The 17,977-nt window shown below is 48.9% G+C and overlaps 1 protein-coding gene across 1 annotated transcript in view; it reads right to left on the reverse strand.

The window, feature by feature from the left end:
* The window catches only part of LOC119389544 (uncharacterized), a 120,092-nt gene that overhangs the window by 19,697 nt on the left and 82,418 nt on the right, over positions 1-17,977 (reverse strand). The window contains 3 exon segments of the mRNA XM_037656859.2: positions 529-717; positions 4,735-4,946; positions 5,960-6,057. Coding sequence (XP_037512787.2) covers positions 529-717; positions 4,735-4,946; positions 5,960-6,057 — 499 coding nt within the window.

Consider the following 17,977-nt stretch of genomic DNA (forward strand, 5'->3'; position numbering starts at 1 on the left):
CAATATTATTAACGACAAGCGCTCAAAGCGTTATGGGAGCTTCATACTTCCGTATCAAAAATTTAGTTTTTGCAAACTTTTCACGACAATTCCACTCATGCTTCAGTTGTCACATTTTGCTTGGAGGCTCCTTTATAGACACACTCTCATACTAAGATTTTTATCAAGTACAAGTTTTCTTGCAGCTGGCCTTTGAATCTCCCATTTTTTACAAAGTAAAAAAGTTACATGTATGCAATTCAAGGTTGCTCGAGTACAAAGAACATCAGTAAAACTTTAAGAGCTGTTCATTTCGTGACCTGCCAAGAAAGCTGCTGCCTACCAGTTAAGATACGCACGAGATAAGTTGTTTGGACTTTGTTCGTCAAGTGGCTGCAAGTCTCATGTCAATGGAACTTTGGCTTTGTACATAGTACGAATCTGATATTGTCGCAGATGTCGCAAGGAAAAAAAAATTGTAAGTCAAGAGCGGGGCTCACCCTCGTCTAAAATACACAACAGAGTTATGAAGCTCCACTTTTTTCTTACCTCTCTTGAAGACCGCTGTAGGAAGTTTCTGTCCGTCAGGAGAAAGCCTTCACGAACTGCATTCACAGGATTGGTAACAAAGTCCGGTTGTGCAGCTATGTTTCGGTGAAGGTGAGCAGACGCATAGTCAGCTGCCTCCACGCCAGCGTGACCGTCAAAAACTGCATAGTAACTGTACTGCGGAAGCCCCTGCAGGCAACATGAATAAGAAGAAATGTTCTGTGAACAGAGTACAATCATTCAGATTGGTGAGTGACCTGTGAAAACTTCAATACAGTAAAACCTCGGTAATTTGTACTCGGTTAATTGGGAATCCCGGATAATTTGTATTATTTGCGCGGTCCCAAATTTTTACATGTAAATTTAACCGGATAATTGGTGCGGCCAGTCTGCGACTTCCCGGTTAATTGGCACACTTGGCCGCGACTTCCAAGATATGCAAAGGGTGCTGCGAATCTCGGAGGCTGTAACTAAAACATGCATTTTTTTTTTTTGATGTGCGGATCTCGAAGGCCATGTTTTTTTTTACCGGAAATACGTCGTAGACGCCATGTTTTAGCAATTGCCAGGCGGCGATGCGTGCGGTTGCGATCATGATCATCATCATCTCAACAGCGATGTTAGCCACTCTAGCGAAGTGAATGTTTTGTGGAGTCTTTGTGCCATTTGGATGTCGGCTGGCGAGCATTGTGCGATTCGGTGCGACTGCTCCATTTGTCTCCTGTCTCCGCTTGAGTGCCTTCCCTGTGAATTAGTTGATTGAGGTGTGCTTGGAAGGAAGATGCCGAAGTACAAGAGCTTGTCCCTGCACGAAAAGGTGTGCTTAATTGAAGAGGCCAGCAAGTCGACGGCGTCGAAAACGGCTCTCGCCGAAAAGCACCACGTGCCTCTGTCAACGCTGTGCAACATCATCAAGAATAAAGAGAAAATTCTCGATGCTTACAGCAAGACACACTCGTCAAAGCGTACACGAGTACGCCTGCCTACGTACGCCGACGTTGAAGCAGCTCTGATCGACTGGCTGCAGAAAGCCAACGCAGCACACCTTCCTGTGAATGGGACCATATTGCGTGAGAAGGCCAACCAGCTGGCGCTGCAACTTGGACATTGAGTTTAAATGCAGCAATGGATGGTTTTGCCGATTTAAGGAGCGCAACAACCTGACATTCGTGACTGTTTGTGGCGAGAGTGGCAGCGCGGATCAGTCTGTTGTCGACGGCTGGAAGCAGCACACCTTGGCTCCACTACTCGCCAAGTACGAAGCAGCAGATGTTTACAACCTTGATGAAGCTGCTCTGTTCTACAAAATGTTGCCTACGAAGACGTTCGCTTTGAAGGAGGCAGGCATTAAGGGGCGGAAACAGAACAAAGATAGAATCACTGTTTTGTTTGGTGCAAGCATGTGCGGTGAGCACAAGCTGCCACTGCATGTTATTGGGAAGACAGAAAAGCCTCGTTTCAAAAATGCACGACTGCCATCCAAGGATGACCTGATCTATAAAAACAACAAGAAAGCTTGGATGACTGCTGCACTCTGAAGAATACGTGCGGCACCTTGACCGCAAGTTTGCGGCCGCAGGGCGCAGCGTTTTGTTCGTCGTCGATAATTGCCCAGCTCAATGCGACATTCAGAACCTGCAGGCAATCAGGCTGGTCTTTCTACCCCCGAACACGACGTCGCTATCGCAGCCGATGGACCAGGGCGTCATACACCATACCAGGAAAATATATCGCTACAATCTGTTGAAGCGAATGCTCCTTTGCTATGACAACGGAAAGGAGTATAACATTGACCTCCTCGGTGGTATTTGCCTCATTGTTCACGCATGGAGGCAGGTGGAGGCCACCGTTATTCGACGGTGTTTTGAGCACGCCGGTTTTGTGAAAGAAGAGGCAACCTCCGCTGAGTTTGCTGTCACCGCTGTCATTTGCCCGTTTGATGAAGAAGGGGAGACTCTGCGCTCGATATGAGGCTTTGCACGCGGACGAGGAGTGCACTCCAATCGGATTCTCCGAGTACGCAAATGTCGAGTGCACAGTGCAGACGTGTTACGCCGACATCGACAGCGAGATAGCTGCGAGATCGACCGATTCGGCCTCTAATGTTGACAGCGATGACGAGCCCTCTTGAGCACCCCTTTTGGCGGATGTCATCGATGCCTTGAGTGTTGTGCGCAGCTTCGTCGAGTGCAACGGCGGCGAGGCTGAGATGCTGCGCCTCATTGACAGGCTGGAAAATATGACTTTCAGTGCTGGGAACTACCGAACGCGTCAGTCACGCATGGAGGAATTTTTCTCCAAGTAGGCTGACTTGCCACAATAAAGGTGTGACTTCCGTACATCACGTTTTCTGGCTGATTTCTTTGATTTCGCGTTGTTTCGGATAATTGGGAATCCCGCTTAATTGGGATATTTTTCTCGGTCCCGAGGCCTTCGAATTAACGAGGTTTTACTGTATTTATGGCGCAGGACGAACTTGACGTAAAGAAATTGAAAAAGCACAGTGCAATATGCAACAAGGCACTTTCATCAACTTGCCATCAGGCTGCAGTACAAACACTGAACATTGCATATGTACCAAGGCAATCACATTCTCACCGCCATGCATGAATGTTTACATGGACAAATTAAGTACAGTCAGCACTTGTGTTGTCAAGTCTTTCTGTGTCCTACGTCTTTTGCGCTGTTTCAATATTAAGTACAGTCACCTAGTGAATGGTCATAGCGTCTTCGCGTCAGGAGCACAGTGTCGAAAGCAGTTGTGCCATGTTGAACAATGCAAGAATTGCAGAGAATTGTGGGCCAACGGGTCTGCAAGAGGTCTGTGCTCAATGAAATAGATCACTCTCAAACTGTTGAATTTCCACCACATCGATAGCTATGCTGATGTGAAAGATGTTTGTACCACACTTAACCTTCAAAGATTTAAGTTACATATGCACTGCTTCCATTAAAGGAGCCCTGTAACACTTTTCCAAGTAAACATCGAATGGCTTGATTAAAAGAGCCGATTGCCTAGCGAATCGACTGCCGCAAAAAATTTTAAAATCTGTCAAGTACGAGCAGAGTTACAGGGACTTATCACACGCTTCAAGCTCTTTCTGTCTCTCCTTTCGTACCAGCGAGCCCGCCAAAAGCTACGTGGGGGGCAAGGGGGCAAGCGGATGCATCCCTTTGTCAGTGCATGTCATGATCTTGAGCACTTTCTTTTTTTTTCTTTGAACGCACAGCTTACTTTCAATGCGATCGCAAGCGCGCGCGTGCGGGCACGTGCCGGCTCACGACGTTTAAATCGCGACGCAGCTCACGACGGTTAAATCAGCCAGTGGCCATGGACTTTGGGTTGATGGTGCGGTAATTTGGATTTATGGCATCATTTGTTGAAAGAAGAGGGAGCGATTTCTAGTTGACAGAAGTAATTGTAAATTGAGCACATGTCATTAACGCAACACTATCGGAGCATGGCCTCCGAGACTGTGGCTCCAAGAAGGGCTTTAGATCCTACAAACAACATCTATGTTGTGTTTCTGGCTCCCAAAATTGCTTCTGCCACAATGTGGTAGCCAAGAACAAGGGGCTCTAAGATCTATATTTTTCATTCAAAGAATGTTGTTTAGGCACAAGATGTTTGAAAAGGCGTAGCAGACAAGCTCCTTAGTGCATAGCGATGCAATGAGCCTACGAACAACCCTTATGCATGCTCCTGTGTATGTTTCCTTGCAAGGAAATTAGCGGGGATCTTTGGAAAATCTTGCAGGTGATTTTGCCCCAAATAGGGAATTTTCTTCCTTGAGATTTGGAATTCTGCTACTAGTACCAGAGTCCTTCAATAAAGGTTCTGAAGGACTGCTAGTACCAAACATCATTCTTTCTCCTCTGTCTTGGGATCAAGAATGCACACTCGAAGGGGAGATCTGTGGGACTACCCCCCGCAGAAGCCTTCCTGTTGCCACAAATGCGCCTGTGTTCACGAGAATTTAACCATTGGCTCGAGTTTGACACTGGGCAAATATTTCTAGACATACTGGGGCAGGCGAGCCGAACATCCTTGATTCTGCAAGACATTTCATGAACATGCGCTACACTGACTGTACCATTCCGCTGGCGGGCTAACTGTTTAGAAGACGAATCAATGGCACCGTTATTTTGTACTACTGTGCACTATGTCCGTCGTTCCTTCAGCGCAAAAGACCCTGCAATGCCCACCTGGAGTCCTAGTACGAAGTTGAGGTCTGGGAGGGCCAGGTGGCGATCCTCCATCTTGCGCCTGTTGTTGCGCACTCCATAAGTCGACAAAGGGAGGGATGTGGCACGTGTATGGGGCAGTTCTTGAGCTAGTTCAGGCTGTTCTCTCCAGAGGGCACACTGCTCAGCCAGTGCCTCCAATGCAGTGGCTCGAATTCGCCTAACAGCCAAGTCTGCAGAGTGGGGAACAAAGCTCGTGGCTAGGACGTAGCACTCAACTCACATTCATGGCTAAAAAACAGATGGGGGTGGGGGGAGCGCACAGCCACAGTCACGATTTGTTGCAACTTTTTTGAAGGATCGACACAATGGAAGTTTAAAGGGACAACAAAGTGAAACAAGATTAATTTAGAAGGTTGAATTATTTGAGAACTGGCGCAAATTTTGCCAACATAAATTAAGTAGAACAGAAGATGCAGCTCAAAGTTCCATATCCAAATTTTATGCCGGAATGTTTTGTATTTTTTCATATTGCGGCGACTCCTACTGAAAAACATTGCTGAATCCTGCTAAGTTTGGCTCCATCAGAACACGATGTAAATCGTTTTCACCGAAATTATGTAGGCCCTAGCACATGCTGTCTTAATATGATGTCATGGCGAGTGGAACCTCAAAATGATGGCACTTTGAGGTTCCATATACCAACTCCATATTTCACTGTACAGCATTTCAGCATGAAAAGCAGATTGTTCACTGGATATCAGATAGTTACCCATTTTATCAGACTGTGCAGAGGTACTGGTAAAATGCTATGTTGGTTTAAGTAACTATATAGTAATTAAAGAGCAACTGATGGGGTTTTATTAAACATACAGCACAAGAAACTACAGGGACACATGAAGGAAAGGAACACACACGGCACTTCCTGTGTCCCTGTAGTTCCTTGCGCTGTGCATTTCATAATGCTTCACCAATAAGCCCAAGTTTGTTCTCATGGGGTTCAGCGTTACAAAAACATACTGAGGCTATGAGGAATGAGACAATGGAATGCCCCAAAATTATTTTTGCCGTGTCTTACATTTAGGCTCAAAAAGCATTTTTGAATTTTATGTTAATTTTAATACAGCCAAAACAGGGGGCAAAGGAAAGCCACGATCTTGTACACAGACAGTACGACACCACGGGCACTGATCCACATTTGCGGGCACCAATAAAAGACTAGGAAATCAAAAGATCGACACAGTACCTTCATCTGTATAGCCCCCAGCCTTCAGCTTCAGAGATGTGTTCATCTGGTGTGCCACGGTCTTTGCCAAGACAGTGCTCAGACTCAGGGGCCATTGCCTGCAATGAACGAAAAAAAAAAAAAGGTACACCTTCAGCACAAGACCGCCTGTTGCTATGACAACATCATCCACCAATTGCACTTAGAAGCAAACCACTAGAAGCAAACCAAAATGACCAGAGGCGATACAGGGCCAGTGATGGAAGTGACTACTTTTTGGAGCAGATTTCTGACCAGAAAAAGTACTACTCTGGAGAAGCTATAAAATGTTTCCAGAGCAGAAAAAAATGCTAATTTAGAGCAGCTATTGATTGATTTTTTAGGAGCAGATGGCAAAATAAGTCGTACGGCTCCTGGAGTTCAATGCACAGCCAAAACTTCTCATAAATATTATTATTCATTACGAATCATATTTCAGACAACAATCTAAATTGCATGAAACAAACAATTGAAAAGGTGGTTATCGAAGGCACCGCAAAATTACTTATATATATAAAATACCAGTACGTGTGGCAGAAATTACATCAAACCAGTAAAGCTGAGCACCACATTATAGACGTAACCTCTGTTTCTTCAGGGCTTGCAAGTTGGTCACACGGTCAAAGTTTCTCGTCTTCATTTTCCCATTGCCATTTAGGAGCAGGTTTGGAGCAGGTACTAACAAAAATCAGTTTGGAGCAGCATGTAGCAGCACCTCTTTTGGAGCAGTTTGGGACAATTAGAGCAGCAGTTCCATCACTGCAGCGCTCGTAATCATCGCTGTCCCACTTTTACAAATGCCCTACAAAACAGTGCAAGAGCCAAAACATGCGGGACAGAAATGGCCCCGTTTCTAGCAAAGAGACGGTTCTACTCCGGCGCCTGCTGACAATGGCCGCGCGCCGCGAAGGAGCAGAGACAATGGTTGCCGCCGCTCGCCGCACTTAAATGCGCGTTTGTCACGAAAGGCAGTCGAAAGGGACAGAGCAATGAGGCAGGTAATTTCATGGAGAGGGAAAGATTAAAGGATTCTACGAGGCCGGCTCTATCTGTACAGACGCTTAAAGACCCGTCATCGCGCACGGCATCCAAGAGGGGGCGACGAATGATTATAGACAAACACAAGGACCCTCCCGGCAACATTCACGACAGGAGGGCAACCGTAAGTGCGAAGATCATGCCGATTAAAAAAAAAAACAGAAATACCGGCCTCCCCACATCCCGATGACACGCGACCGCGAACCCCACGCAGCCACCGAGGAGTCAAGAATGGGTGGCCTGCGGGGTGATGCTAAACGCCGGAGATCACGATAAGAACAAACGGACAAAAACAAAACAAAGAAACGGACAACAAAACAAAGCGGAGAACAAAGAAAGGAGATATCAAAGCGGGTGAGAGGGAAAGACACGGCGCCAGTCAACCGGGCGCCCAGATGTCAATGACGAAGGCAAAGAGGGAGCCACTTTGAAACAACGCAAGTGTGCATACACGAGAGAAACGGGACTGCTGCAGAAAAAAGGGGGGGACGCCGGATGAAATGGGGCGCTCGAGGCGGGAGGTAGGGAAAAAGGGTGGAAAGAGGGGAGGTCTCGACGCTAATGTTTGTTCGGCAGCTGTCCGCGTCGGGCGGGGTCCGCGACGTCGGTCTCCCCTTTCGCCAGCGGACTATATGATCGGCGCCGCGCGCGCTATGGACACCGCTCTCTCTCTTGCACGCGTCCAAGCGTTCGCATCGCTCCATGGGAGCGAGCAGCGTTTATGCAAAGTATGAGCGCAAACAGATGGTGCGATATCGCAACGGTGCGTGCTAACAGTTAATGGGAGAATGTTGCCGCGAATGCATAAAACGCTTTAATTTAAGAAGAAGCGACAAAGACAAAGGGTGGCGAGGGGCAGACGCCGTCAAAATATATGACGTCACAGCGCATTGGTGTGCAAACCTCAAGGATGCGTCGCCACCCGTCTTGTTTTTAAATTGTGGCCTTTCAAGCTTGTTATGGCAGCAATGGCTGTCTCCCTCAATATCTTTTTGTAATACACAGTACGACTTATTTATATACAGACGACCAGTAAAAAGACGTACGCGGAATATTTATCAGTGACACGAACGGACTAACATCGCGGCTAGAAAAGTTCTACGTACGGCTGGAGTGCGAGCGCCAGGGGGAGGTGGGGGGGGTGAGTGTAGAACGGCTAACTTTGGCAACTGGTGGTCGCTGTGAAGGCGTGTAAATATTTTAGTATCAAGATGGCGAGTAGGGCTAGTTGGTTTAGGTTCATCTTTCAAAAATTAGGTTGAAGCGCACCGAAAAACGTCGACAGTAGAGGTGGACAGGACAGCGCTTACACTCAACTGATTCTTTATTGGAAAGAGAGAAAGCATATAAAGCACATACGAGATTCTTCGCACATGCGTAACAGAGCATGGGCGCAACAAAAAACATTTGTGCCGGGATTACCACAGAATCAGTTGCGAGTATAAGCGCTGTCCAGTCCATTTCAACTGTCTACGTTTTCCGGTGCGCTTCAAACTAATTTTTGAAAGATATTTTATAATATCACCCTAAAAGTAAAAGCATGAAAAAATTCCGGGAGGGGGGGGGGGTAGAAGCCCCTCCCCCCCCTACCCTTGTTACGGCCCTGGTGTGTGTATAATATATACACAAAAATGTCGGGAGGCGGTTTGAATCACCCCGAGTTTAAAGAAATATTCGAACGATGATATAACCTGGTGCGAGCTGTTCATTTTAGGCAGTGCTACATGCATGCATTTCTTGCAAATTGCTGTATACAGTCGTTCCATTGCCTTTTTATGTAACTATATGCGATGCAAAAGTAGATTGCAAGGTGCATCTAGGTGCACACAATGCACACAATTGTTATATGTCTTGCACTTCTTTACTGAATGGCGCCTGCACCGGCGTGACAAGGACTAAAAGTATAAACACGTATACACCCGTTTGACAACGTTTCAAAACGTTACACGCGTTCAGCGCAAAACCGGATCAATAGGTCAAGTGAGGAGGAAGAATGCACCTGAGCGAGCGCGTACGGCCCTTGCGCTATCGAAGAAACGCGCTCGAAAGAATAGAGGTGTCCCGGGTTAGCTTTAAGAAAAGCACAAAGGCCTTCAATACTGCGGGCAGCGGCGACACGGATAGAATCTCGCACGCACACACACGAATGGTATTTGCAGCCGTTCCCCTCGTCACCTTGTATTACTCGAAGAGCCCGCGCTCCGGTTTGCAGCCAGCTTACGAAGGGGGTCAGGCGGATGCTTCGAACTAAGGTAACAAAAGCGGACGGTGAAATAATAACGCGCAACGAGGCTGACGACCGCGCTGTACCATACAGGCTACCCGCCTGAGCGTTGTTCACGAGACGAGGAACCGCCCCGCTATAGATGCGCCTCAAGCCACGTTCCTCGCAAGAACCATGCATGCACCGTTCAACAAGAAAGGATCGGACGGCAAGGGAACGTTGACAGCTAGGCCGGCCCCCCCGGAACATGGGCCACCACCGACGCACGTGAACAATACCGTGCAGCATCGCCGAAACTGATCACTGGCCTGGCCACCACCAATACATTATATTGAAGTGACAGTGACTGACCCAAAGCTACTGAAACTACTACCGATAGTTTCGTTATTGGTAATTATCGGTGGCTGCGAAACCGGCGTTTGCCATATGGCTCACTTACGGCATCGATCGCACTACGTGATAATGTGGATCACGCAACGTGCATGCCGACAATTCCGTGTTGCAAATACCCGAACAAAGTCTCCCTCAGTTATAGCAGTTTTACGGCTTTATTGGCGCAAAGAGTTGCCAACTATCGATCCTAGTCAACGGCGAACTATATCGCAATACCATCGACGATGCTATATAAAGAAATATCGGGATACCACTGATGTTTTTTCTTGCACCATCGACAGTTTCAGAGCACTCTCGGCAGTCAGCTTTACTATACGTCCGCACTAGTTAATGCTGAGATCCTGCTACCCGCTCGCGACGATTCGGCGTCGACTAGCCTCCCTGAACATGTCTGATGCATGATTAGAGTTTGCGTGCTTCGAAAATGACATGACACTTCCCACAAGAATAACCTGTCGTAAGAATTTGGTTACTATACTTACTAAACCAACCATTTATTTGCTGTACTCTTACGGCAAGTACTAACAGCGTGCACAGCTCTCCGTGCTTGAGCACTGCACTACTTAACTGCGTGAAATCCTGCATGTTGAACCTGTTTAATGAATATAACCATCACCGTGACCCAACCATTCCTTTGACCACCCACCACCCTTGTATCGCCCACACCGTGGCTCATCAGTGATGACGAGTGACGCGAGAACAATGTCAGTATATAGAAGCCGCTTCGCGGTCAGCCGACGGAGCCTGCGCTTGCGGATTTTGCTACACAACCAATAACTTCGACCAATAAACGGGCTGCGAAAACGAGACAATCGGTCTTCGTCAGTGCCGGACCTCGATCGTTTTAGCCTGAACAGCACTGCGCTGAACAGTTTGAGCGATCGGACTCGCTCGCACGACCGCAAGGCCAGGTCACAAGCGTTCACAACAAGAATAAACGCGCTAAGTTCACTGCACCCGCCTTCTGGGCGGGCAACCTGTAGAAGGAATGGGCACCCACCCCGTCCACGCCTCCTCCTACTCGCCAAGAGAACACGCGGTAACACCAACACGCGCACCACGAACCCCGAGCTCGCCGATATGACCGTAATAAGCAGCTGCGGATGACGGGAGGCCCTCCTCGTGCCAATAGGCTTAGCAGCCCAAAGTAGGCCGCTATAGCGATTGCAGCGCCGACACTAATAAAAAGGTCGCGATATACTGTAGGACCTCCGCAGTCAAGCCTTTCAAACTGAAGGCTAAAGGCACTGACCGGACGTCCGGAGCGGATTCACGCAAACATTCACGCACGTGCACCCTCGGCGAAACGCCCACACGGGGGCGTTCGCTGTACTGTATAGCCCTCACGCTCTTGACGAATACGTGACAAATGTGTACGCTCGAGAGAACTGCGGAAGTATCACGAGGTAGAGACAAAAAGGGGGCTCCAAATGTTTGACGTACTATAGCGAGACGGCCTCGAGAGGCGCGCCTCCACCCCTTCTCCGCGAGCGCAAAACACTGGGACGCAGGGCGATCATTCCATCCCCGCTTTATTCATATATTCGCCATCCCAACAATGACGGAAGGTGGCGGCAGCCATCGAAGAACAAAAGACGTGACCGGGAGAACGGCGGCGCGGGTTAGCAAGGCGAAGCACGCGTCTCAACGAAACGAGGCTGCAGCGGTGGGAGTAGAAACAATAAGTTGAGCACGCAATCGGAGCATTGAGGTCAGCGCGCAGGCAAGCCTTACGGCGCCGACACTACAGGCCTGTGCAAGCAGAGCATCTGCAGTCTGGATCGATTCGGTATTTATTCAATTCCGACTGGCCTATGTGTACCTCCACGTCATCTCATTGGAGCGATGGTATACTCTCCTCTGGCTTATATCTGATGCCACTACGTAAGCTGTATCATTGAAAGTGATCAATCGAGCACACACACGGGCCGTGATCAGCCTATATAGTTCAGTGATTGATTCATGAAGTTGGAACAGTCAAAGCTGCACTTGAACATTATCCGACTACTTGGTGCTTTCTTTGACGTGCCCCGAAACACGAATGCTCTTAACAGCAGAGCTGCTTTAGTCGGACCTGCGCGGTCTGCATGCTTGCGGTGTCACTCAAGGGACGCAACCAGATGGGGGAGTGAATAAAGAAAAAATGAAATGATGATGATGCCTGAAATGATGCTCGAGATGAGACTAAGCTGTCAGTCTATACCCTCACATACACTCACGCGCTTACGGCTTCGCTGTCAGACGGTTTTCCTGCGTCCTGGAAATGGCAGAGCTTTTTTTTTTTTAACAGAGAAGCTATATATAATTAAGCTGTCGGTAGTTTTTTTTTACGACGGAAACAAGTTACCATCACATCATGAACCGACAAGCGCTCTCTTCATTCTCTTTACAGTGAAGTTGTTTAAGTTATCGGTAACTTGTGCTCCGTCGTGCAGAACTTCTCAGGTGGGTAGGCGCCACAGGAATTGGGCAAGCAACGCTACCTTGTAAAGCAGATGCGAGTGTCAAACGTAAACGAGCACGTGAAAGAGAGAGAAAGAAAGAAAATAGAGACAAAAGGAAGAAAGAGAAATAAAGGGAATAAGTACAAAAAATAAAAGAACAGACAGCGAGAGAAAGAAAGCCATAAAAAGATGAAAAATACAGAGATAGAAAAAGAAATAACAGAGCAAGAGAAAAAGAATGAAAGAAATAAAGCGAAACAAAGAAAGAAGCAGGGAGAGAGAGAGAGAAAGAAAGGGAATAAAGAGAAATAAAGATACGAAGAGCGACAAAGAACTGGAAAGAAATAGAAAGAAACATACCAAAAAGTAGACACGAAGAACAGAAAGCGAAAGAAAAAGAAACAAGGTACAAGGAAGGCCACCCAGCTGCGCTCTTCCTTCAGGCTTGGCACGGGTAGTCTGAAGCTGCCATTTTTTGAAATTTCGCTTCGGAGACATCGTAAGGCGACCGGGAATAGAACCCGCTACCTTGTGCTCAGCATAGCAACGTCACATACAACACGCGAGTCACCACAACTGCTAAGCCAAATGCGAAGAGTCGACTACAACAACGCTGGCTGCAGACTAAGCACGAGGAACTAAAACAGAGCTCACCGAGGGGAAGAAAATGAGCCTGCACACGTGTACCCATCACGGTTCCCCGTGCACGAACGGTCGGCCAGCCGAGCGGCAATTCCCGAGAGACGCGCTCAGTCGGCGAGAACGTATGTATACATACACAGGCTTTCCACTCTACATAGCGCGCTCGGCAACAAGAAAGGCGCGCAGCGTGGCGCATACATGAAGGAGCAGCGGCAGCATCATCTCGTGTGTTCCTTGCAACACCGACGACGGCCTTCGGCTTCTCAGCGTCATGCACGCTATCGTCGTGCATTAACAGAAATCGATTCGCACACACGAAACGCGAGCATACGCACAGTGTGTACATGCATGCGGGATACAGGTCGTGCTCGCGGATCGAGACAAACAGTGCGCGAACGCAGTCAGGCGTGCGCTTGTTGCAGAACCAAATGAGACTAATCGATAAGCAAACAACCCGCCGCTATCCCTTAGAGGCGTGCTTGTTTGTTGCCCGCTGGATTAGCTATCTATAAATGAAGAAAAGAAACAAACGAAAAGAAGGATCTCGAAAAGAATCACTCCTAGAGTCACGATCAAATGAAAGGCGATTGATTCCCTACTATGGCACAGAGCAACATTATACGCGACGAGTTAAGATATGTCTTGTGTACAACACATCTATACCCCTTTCGGAGCGCACAACTAGCAAAGACAAAACATATCAGATTGTGTTGCTGCCGACGGATTCGCGAGGGAAAAATCCGTGTTATCCCAGATGAATGACGTATTAGCGAGAATATTGACCTCTCTCGCGCAGCTGAGATGCTCCGCGAACATTCGTAATCGAGCGCTTAGACTTACGTGTCAGACACCCCAATGGCGCCTACGGGTGAACGTACCGGCGTGCGCATTAAGTCTGCGATTACGTTTCCGGGTCACGGACGTCCCGAGAGACGACGCTAGATGTCAGCTGTCAGAGATGGAAGGGGTCAGACGCAAGAGCGCCGCGAAACAGTGAGGTCACAAAAACGGACTTGTATACGGCGCCATCCGCGACGCCAGCATCGTCTCGAGTCGAGCTCTTAATTCAACCAGCATGTTTCTTTATCGCGAGTCAGGCAGGCAGGCAGTTAGCGGATACTGACCGCTCGATTCCTGGAACAGTAGTGATACGGCGTCTGTAAGATAAAGCGCGCGGAGAGCTTTCTTGTAATTCGTTGCGACCTAGCTGCCAGTCGTAACTCAGGCTCGCCTCGCCAGCCATGCGCGGGAGTCCATGCAGCAAGTGGCACTGCGGGCGTGAAACTACAAGACATCTACAGCGCGGCCGAATAAATATAAAGAGTGCGCGAGCAGCAGCCGACAAAACACGGCATTACGACGACGACGATAAAAGACGCCCGCCGCGCGGTTAAAGGGCCTCGTACACGTTCGCGCCGTCCGACATCCGCCAAAAAGCAACTCCCGCGGCCGGGAAGGGAACGCCAAAGTGGCCGCAGTTCAATCGGCACCGCTACCGGTTCCGGCATCGAAGCCGCTTCTGCTGCTCACGCCGAGACTGCGCCGCTGTCGGTGAGAGGTACGCACGTACTCTCGACTTACGCGGGAGAAATAAAAGAGCAGCTCGTCAGGATCCACGCACGGGGGGTCCCCTCGTCCCCTTCGTGCGTCGAAGCAAGCCTTCGCGTGCGAACGACGAGCGCGCCGCTGCGTCTCGTAATACAAATGCGCCTGTTTGTCCAACAGGCGCTTTTATAATATAGTACGATGCGAGGAGGAGGCGAGAGAACAGGTCTTGTCCTTCCGCACCCATGGACTGAGCTCACTCAGCCCGTGAGCGAAAAAATAAAATCAAGAGGCTCTTCGCCACAGAATGGTCTGGCCTTGTCTGCATCGGCGCCGGCGCAACTAGGGCCCCCGCAGCTAACTCAGGTAATACGTTGGTAGGAAACCGGCTCGGCAGGCCAGATGCAACTATGCTGTACGCGGCTGCGCCAGAAAGGGGAGCGCGCGAACGTTTAGTGCTAGCCGAAGACGTGCCGAACGGATGGTGGATGACGATGGAAACATGGCGGAGGTTCTGAGACATCCCAGACCAGACACGGCCGCAGCCCGCCCTCTGTCTCCCGTAGCAAGCACGAATGAGCGAAGCGCACGGCGGTGCCTATCCGTTTTCATTCAGGGAGACGAGTACGGTGTAAGCACACGCACGACAAGCATGCATGCGTGCGGGACCCGGTCCTCACGCGAGCGAGATATAATTGTGGCGCCCCAGTCGAGTACGTGTAATGTGAATGGGCGCACGCACTGCGCCGCGTGTGGGGACACGGAAGAAGCGGAGGCTTGAACATCGGGGACGCCCTCTTCTCGGAAGGGGAGGGGTGATCGATACACGCCTCACGCACGACGATCCATAAGGGCGGCGTATGGAGAAAAGAGATCGCGAACGAGTCAATTCATCTTGACATTGCTCCCAATCATGCACACGCAGCAAGTACCGAGAAGAAAAAGAAAAAAAGCGTCTATAGACGATAGCACAGCCCGGTGTAAACCTGAAACAATGCCGAGAAACAGATAGCACTGGCGTCACGCATTCACAATGATGCGCACTATAACGGTATTCCCATACACGCGATGAACGAGCGTGAGACCGCTATACATTATGTGCTTGACCTTGTGACTCAATGCAACTCGATCGCTACAACCGAGTCATGAATGCCACCTATTACGTGCGCACGATGCGGGTATTAAAACTAATGATGTCACCTCTCTAGAATACGTTATGAAAGTAATTTATTAATGTATGTTATGTTTCTGTAATGATATCCGTAACATGCAAGAAAACATTTTATTGCCACATTATCTGAGTAATGTAATCGCATGTGCAAATGTTTTCTTCCTCTTTCATATATTGTATAACTGTGATACTATATGGAAACGGTATCAGTATAATATACAATGTGTCTAGTGCTTTACCATGCAGCCATACTGTACTGAAGGTGAGGCATCACCCTCAATACTGTACAGTACTGAGGGTGAGACCTCAAGCCGCGTTTGTGAGGGGTTTTTTTTTTTTTTTTAATCATCCACCTCCGTTTACCGATATTTTGCACGTGTGTATGTGTCAATGGGAATCAATAAAACAAATCAAAATGGGAAAGGTGCCATCCAGTGCAGAAGGCAGCGATGACTTCAATGGACGAATGGATTGCGCGGTCCGTCGAAAACGGTTTGGTGGTTATGGGGTCAACAACTGCCTTGCGTGAGGAGCAAACCAACTCTGTCGGTCGATTTAAACCCTTTAACGCAGCGCTGAAGTTGCAGCGGCGCCTCGCCCGTGCAAGATGCATATTAACGTGGTGGCGCCAGACAGGAGCGATAAAACAACGCCTTAACGATGCGAACGCGTCCGTTTCAGCATCTGAAACGTTCATCGTACATACGACTATATAGCGATGTATTAATGACGTGGCATACATTACTTCGCAATCCTATTTGGCCGTGGCTATGGCTTGTATGCATACACCGTGATGATAAATGCCTAGGAGCTAACACAACGCGACCAACAGTTGCAAAGTTAATCGCTATGTGGCGGACGAGGGCGTGGCGGCATCTTTCGTACAGTGTAGCAGCTCATTGTTTGCCTCGGTTCCGACGCAACGTAACGGCGACCTCCGCAGCTCCTGAATAAAAACTTCGCTTCTATAACATAACGCGCTAGCTAGGCGTCCGTCCAATGGCTGTAATAATAACGTCCACGCTCAGCCGCAGAAGACGAAGCGCAAAATACAGCGAAGACGGGATAACAAAAGGGTTAAAGCTAAAGAAAAAAAATCTAGCACGCAGACAGCGGGGCGGACGACCCGTTTTGGCTAATAGCGCCTGATCAAAGGATAATGCGCCTCTGCGCGTGACGCAGACAGGTGCGCGCTTAGCCTGTTTATATCCATCTAGCTTTTGCGCTTGGTGGCCGCGGGTTATATAGACTAACCCTTCCCATGCAGGCGGCAGAAAGGCGGAACACTTATATAGCCCGCTCATTGAGAGGAGGCGCATTTGACCGGAGTCAGGTCATGGCGGCGGCGGAGAAGACCTTAAGAGGAGCCAGACAAGTCTATTGCTGCGCCAGCGCCCCCATTGTAGCGGGCGCGCTTGAAGACCAGGCGGGTCAGACAGCTTCAACGAAGACGGCCAGCAGTGCGCTTGCGTGCGAGCACACAGCGCTGTCGCTCTGTCCACAGCGCAATGAGGACAGCAGACGTGGTTGGTGAGGAGGAAGGCGAGCGAGAGATTTTTTTAACTGTACGGCTCATTACACTCCAGAGAGAACCATGCAGAGGGATGCAGAAGGTTATGCGAGTGCGCATGCGGAAATGTTGGCTAGTTAAGATCTTAATTTGCGGCAGCGCATCTATCTACACAACAACGCGGACGGAACGTGAGGCAACACAGCGCAACAGAAGCCGCCATCGACAATTGAAAGCGACGAGCTCCGAAAGCTGAGCTGTTCGATCAAACTCAGGTTCGGGACGTTTCATCTATATATTAATGCCTAAGAAAATGTCGAGTCATCGATGACTTCGAAACAGAACTTGCCAGGAGTCTGAATAACGCTAGACATAATTATTTCGATTAGTACTATGAACAAGTCCAAAGATTCCACAAACGACCACCGATTACACTATTCACAGAATCCTAATACCAAAGCCACAGCTTTCTGTGAGAGACCTGGAGAAGCTGTAAGGTTGCTGTCCATCGCACATCGACATCATAGCTTATAGCACAACACTTTTATGCATTCCATTCTTCCAAAGCGCGATGGCCACAGTCAGAACAGGCGATTTGCTTATATGCGAGCAGGTTTGCTGATCGTGAACAGGAACCCGAAAAAAGACTACAGTGAGGCAAGTCATTCAACAGATTTCTATAGGCTTAGCATGCACTATATATAGTTCTTGCCGATGAATGCATCGACATCACAGCGACCTACTGCAAATGCCGAACGTTTACGTGTCCCGACGCGCCAGCAGCTCTGCAAACCCGTTCTCGCGACTGTCAGGCACACTGCACAGTATTATTATCCGTCGCCGACTGGAAGGATCGCCCGTCAAGCCGTCCGTGCGGGCGCGCGCTTTCGAGAACGTCAACCGTCTGACGTGGCCCCTTCAAGGCGACGCACGCTGGGTCGACCGCCGGCTCCGGTTTCATAATCACCCCTACAACACCGACTGCTCAGACGACGGCATCAATCGTGAGCGAGAAAAGCCGGCCCGAATGGAG

The sequence above is a fragment of the Rhipicephalus sanguineus genome, chromosome 4, assembly GCF_013339695.2.
Source record: "Rhipicephalus sanguineus isolate Rsan-2018 chromosome 4, BIME_Rsan_1.4, whole genome shotgun sequence".
Classification (NCBI taxonomy): Eukaryota; Metazoa; Arthropoda; class Arachnida; order Ixodida; family Ixodidae; genus Rhipicephalus; species Rhipicephalus sanguineus.